The 4,672-nt window shown below is 35.6% G+C and overlaps 1 protein-coding gene and 1 non-coding gene across 2 annotated transcripts; one reads left to right on the top strand and one right to left on the bottom strand.

Annotated features, from left to right (window-relative positions):
- The first annotated feature begins 225 nt into the window (after positions 1-225).
- LOC130469987 (uncharacterized) lies at positions 226-2,047 on the top strand. Its single transcript, XM_056839540.1, has 2 exons — positions 226-1,623; positions 1,835-2,047. Exons 1-2 carry the CDS (start codon positions 226-228, stop codon positions 2,045-2,047), a joined length of 1,611 nt encoding a protein of 536 aa, XP_056695518.1.
- LOC130471076 (small nucleolar RNA R71) lies at positions 397-502 on the bottom strand. The gene has a single exon (XR_008931760.1). It is a non-coding gene; the product is annotated as a small nucleolar RNA R71 (small nucleolar RNA).
- Positions 2,048-4,672: the final 2,625 nt, after the last annotated feature.

Here is a 4,672-nt window from a genome sequence, read left to right as displayed (position 1 = left end):
ACCAACAGAAGATAGTCTAAAAGGAGCAAAAACGGGTGAAAGAACCTTGAAGGAGATGGCAGCCCCAGATACGGGAGATGATCCTCTCTGCATTGTGTTTCCAGAGCTGGACAAACCCCTCAAACTGAGAATTCAGGTTTCCTTAATCTTCTTCCCAAATATTATGGGAAATCAGGTGAGAATCCTAATCGACATTTGAAAGAGTTTAAGGTTGTTTGTTCTTCTATGAATCTTGAAGGAGTCGAACATGATCATATTAGATTGCACGCTTTTCCTTTTTCTTTGCAAGATTTGGCTAAAGATTGGTTGTATGATCTTCCTGCTGGATCAATTACGACTTGGAATGTTATGGTATCAACTTTTCCAGGAAAGTACTTTCCAGCAAGTCTAATTGGATCCATCAGGAAGGAGATATGTGGCATTAGGCAGCATGATAATGAGTCCTTGTATGAGTATTGGGAACGTTTTAAGAGATTGTGTTCCTCATGTCCCCAACATCATATTAGTGACCAACTATTAATTCAGTACTTTTATGAAGGCCTATTGCCTACTGATAGGGGTATGATAGATGCTTCGAGTGGGGGGGCATTAGTGGACAAAACACCAACCCAAGCTAGGGCTTTAATTTCTAATATGGCTCAAAACACCCAACAACATGGTACTAGAAATGATGTTAAAAATGGAGTTGATTTAAGTGGTATTCAGAATCAATTACAAGAAAATGCTCAACAAATTACTACCTTAACTACTCTCGTGTCTAAAATTGTTGCTAGTAACGAGTCTAAAGCTAGAGTTTGTGGAATTTGCTATAATGAGTCTCATCCTACTGATAAATGTCACGACTTGCAATCTGAAGATGTGAATGCTATAGGTGGTTATTCTGGTCAAAGAAAATATGATCCTTACTCAAAAACTTATAATGAAGGTTGGAAAGACCACCCTAATATAAGGTATGGAAATAGACCACAACTTCCACAATCTAATCAACCAAGGCAATATGGTCAACCAAATCACCCACCCCAATCTGGTCCTTCACTAGAAGACTTAGTTAAGCAACTAACTAATCAAGTAGGGCAAGTCCATAATCAGGGTATTGAGTATCAAAAGAAAACTGACACGCGCCTTCGTCACATAGACACTCAAATAGGTCAGATTTGCACTTCTTTAAGTAATCTTGAAACTCAACTATCAGGTAAACTTCCATCACAAACAATCCCTAATCCCAATGGTCATGTTAAAGCTATCACAGTTAGGAGTGGTAAAGTGTTAACTGAACCTAAAATGAAAAGTCGTGAAGTTGAAAAAGAGATAGAAGTCAATCCTGAAGTTGGATCAGGGGAAAGAGTAGAAAGTGAGGGTACGGTGAAGGACAATGAAAAAGAAAATGAAGGGAAGAGTAAAACTGAATCTGATTCTGTTGTTTCTCGTTTTAAAGAATTGCCTCCTTTCCCTTCTCGATTTTCTAAAGCTAAGAAAGAGAGTCTTGACAATGAAATTCTAGAAACTTTTAGGAAAATTGAAGTCAATATTCCCCTTCTTGATGCAATTAAACAAGTACCTCGTTATGCAAAGTTTCTTAAGGAACTATGTACTAACAAAAGACAGTTTCGTCCTTCTAAAAAGGTAAGTATGGGGGAAAATATTTCAGCTATTATTCAAAAGAAGCTTCCCCCTAAGTGTAAGGACCCTGGCATGTTTTGTATTCCTTGCAAAATTGGAGATTCTAAGTTTGAGAGGTGTATGCTAGATTTAGGAGCCTCCATAAATGTTATGCTGAAATCTGTTTATGATACTTTACATGGGTTCTTTGTCTAAAACTGATATTGTTATTCAGTTAGCTGATAGATCTAAAGCATTCCCAATAGGAGTCTTAGAAGATGTACTTGTCCAAGTGAATGAATTGGTTTTTCCTGCTGATTTTTATGTTCTGGATATGGGTGATAGATGTGATAGTGTTCCCTTGTTGTTAGGTAGACCATTTCCGAAAACTTCTAAGACAAAAATTGATGTTCATGAGGGTAACTTAACTATGGAATTTGATGGATAAATTATTAAGTTTAATATTTTTGATGCTATGAGATACCCAAGTGATATCAATAATGTTAGTTCAATATATACTTTTGATGCTTGTGATTGGATGGCTCAGGATGTATTTGATAAATGGTGTGATAAACTATTTAAAATTGATGTTCTTAATGATACTAAAGAGAATGAAATGCCTAATTTTTCTATTGTAGTTGCGTCTGATGTGGCTGGTGATGTTGAAAATAAAAATTTTGATTTTTCTTTGCCTTTATCTGTGCCTAAATTGATTCCTTCTATTGTTGAAGCACCAATTTTAGAGTTAAAACCCCTACCCTCTAATTTGAAATATGTTTATTTGGGTGCTAATGAAACTTTGCCAGTAATTATTTCAAGTTCTTTAAATGAATATCAAGAAGCAAAGTTGTTGAATGTGCTTAAAAATTATAAAGAGGCAATAGGATGGACTTTAGCAGATATAAAAGGCATTAGTCCCACCTTGTGCATGCATAGAATATTTCTTGAACAAAATGCTAAACCCAATAGAGAAACTCAACGAAGGTTAAACCCTTCGATGAGGGAAGTTGTTCAAAAGAAAATTATTAAATGGATAAATGCGGATGTAATCTACCCTATTTCTGATTCTCAATGGGTAAGTCCTATTCATGTGGTCCCTAAGAAAAGCGGAATAACAGTTGTTGAAAATAATAAAGGCGAGTTTGTCCCCACTAGAGTTCCTAATGGTTGGAGAGTATGCATAGACTATAGGAAGCTTAATCAAGCTACTAGGAAAGACCATTTCCCTTTGCCTTTTATTGACCAAATGCTAGAAAAGCTTGCTGGACAATCTTATTTTTGTTTTCTAGATGGTTATTCTGGTTACACTCAAGTTCCAATAGCTCCTGAAGATCAAGATAAAACCACTTTTACTTGTCCTTTTGGTACATTTGCATTTAGGAGAATGCCTTTTGGATTATGCAATGCCCCTAGAACTTTTCAAAGATGAATGATGAGTATTTTTTCTGATTTAATTGAAAAAGATATGGAAGTGTTTATGGATTATTTTACTGTATTTGGTGATTCATTTGATAGAGGCCTTCATAGACTGTCTCGAGTTCTGAAAAGATGTGTTGAAACTAACCTTGTGTTGAATTTCGAAAAGTGTCATTTTATGGTTGAACAAGGTGTAGTTCTTGGACATATTGTAAGTGCTAAAGGTTTAGAGGTTGACAAGGCTAAAATTGATGTCATTAGTGCATTAACTTATCCTACTTGTGTTCGTGAAATTAGGTCGTTTTTAGGGCATGCTGGCTTTTACAGACGTTTTATTAAAAATATCTCTAAAATTGCATCCTCTTTGTGTGTTTTACTTGGTAAGGATGTTGTTTTTTACTTTAATGATAAATGAAAGAAAGCTTTTGATGATCTGAAAGATAGACCACCTGATTGGTCACTGCCTTTCGAAATCATGTGTGATGCTAGTGATAAGACAATAGGTGCTGTTTTAGGTCAAAAGAAAGATAAAGTAGTCTTACATAATCCATTATGCTTCTAAATCACTTGATCCTGCCCAATGCAATTACAGTGTGACTGAAAAAGAAATGTATGCTGTTGTTTTTGCTTTGGAAAAGTTTAGACCTTATTTTCTTGGCACTCATGTGATTATATATTCTGATCACGCAGCTCTTAAATATTTGTTGAAAAAGAAAGAGTCAAAACCTAGATTGCTTAGATGGATTCTTTTGTTGCAAGAATTTGACCTTGAAATTAGGGATAAAAAGGGTGTAGAGAATCTGGTTGCTGACCACTTAAGTAGGATTGTTCCTAGAGATTATTGGCCGTTAATGACCGAGTTCTTTCCTGATGAACAATTACTTTCTTTATGTCGTATTGATACTCCTTGGTATGCTGATATGGTGAATTACTTAGTCACTAGAACATTTCCTCCTACATTGTCTAGAGCTCAAAAGGAAAAGATTAAATCTGAATCAAAGTATTATTTTTGGGAGGACCCATACCTTTGGAAATGTTGTGCAGATCAACTCATGCGTAGGTGTGTCGATAAATCTGAGTTCACTTCTATTCTCAATTTTTGTCATTCTTTGGAAGCTGGGGGACATTTTGGTCCTCAAAGGACTGCATATAAAGTCCTTCAGTGTGGTTTTTATTGGCATACGTTGTTTAAAGATGCTTATATTTTTGTTAAGTCTTGTGAACCATGTCAGAAAACAGGTAATACCTCTAAGAGAAATGAAATGCCACAACATGGAATTATAGTTTGTGAAATATTTGATGTATGGGGCATTGATTTTATGGGTCCCTTCCCCTCATCCTTTGGTAATCTTTACATTGTTCTTGCTGTGGACTATGTGTCTAAATGGGTGGAGGCTATTGCCACCATAAATGATGATGCTAAGACCGTTGTCAAATTTGTTAAGAGTTACATTTTTAATAGGTTCGGCATGCCAAAGGACATAATTAGTGATAGAGGAACTCATTTTTGCAATAAAACTTTTGGTGCTCTTCTTGAGAAATTTCATGTGACACATAGAGTAGCAACTGCTTATCACCCTCAAACAAACGGTCAAACTGAGGTGTCTAATCGGGAAATCAAATCAATATTAGAAAAAATTGTGAGCCCTAATAGGAA

Source organism: Spinacia oleracea, chromosome 3 (assembly GCF_020520425.1).
Source record: "Spinacia oleracea cultivar Varoflay chromosome 3, BTI_SOV_V1, whole genome shotgun sequence".
NCBI classification, from domain to species: Eukaryota; Viridiplantae; Streptophyta; class Magnoliopsida; order Caryophyllales; family Amaranthaceae; genus Spinacia; species Spinacia oleracea.
The sequence above is the reverse complement of the archived record's forward strand: the minus strand, read 5'-3'. Positions and strand labels throughout refer to the sequence as shown.

What these genes read in the sequence shown, in the direction of transcription:
- LOC130469987 (XM_056839540.1), top strand. Translation starts at nt 226, where the DNA reads ATGAATCTTGAAGGAGTCGAACATGATCATATTAGATTGCACGCTTTT. An exon ending in AGTTTCGTCCTTCTAAAAAG is followed by an intron (nt 1,624 to 1,834) that starts GTAAGTATGGGG and finishes ATTGTTATTCAG; the next exon opens with TTAGCTGATAGATCTAAAGC.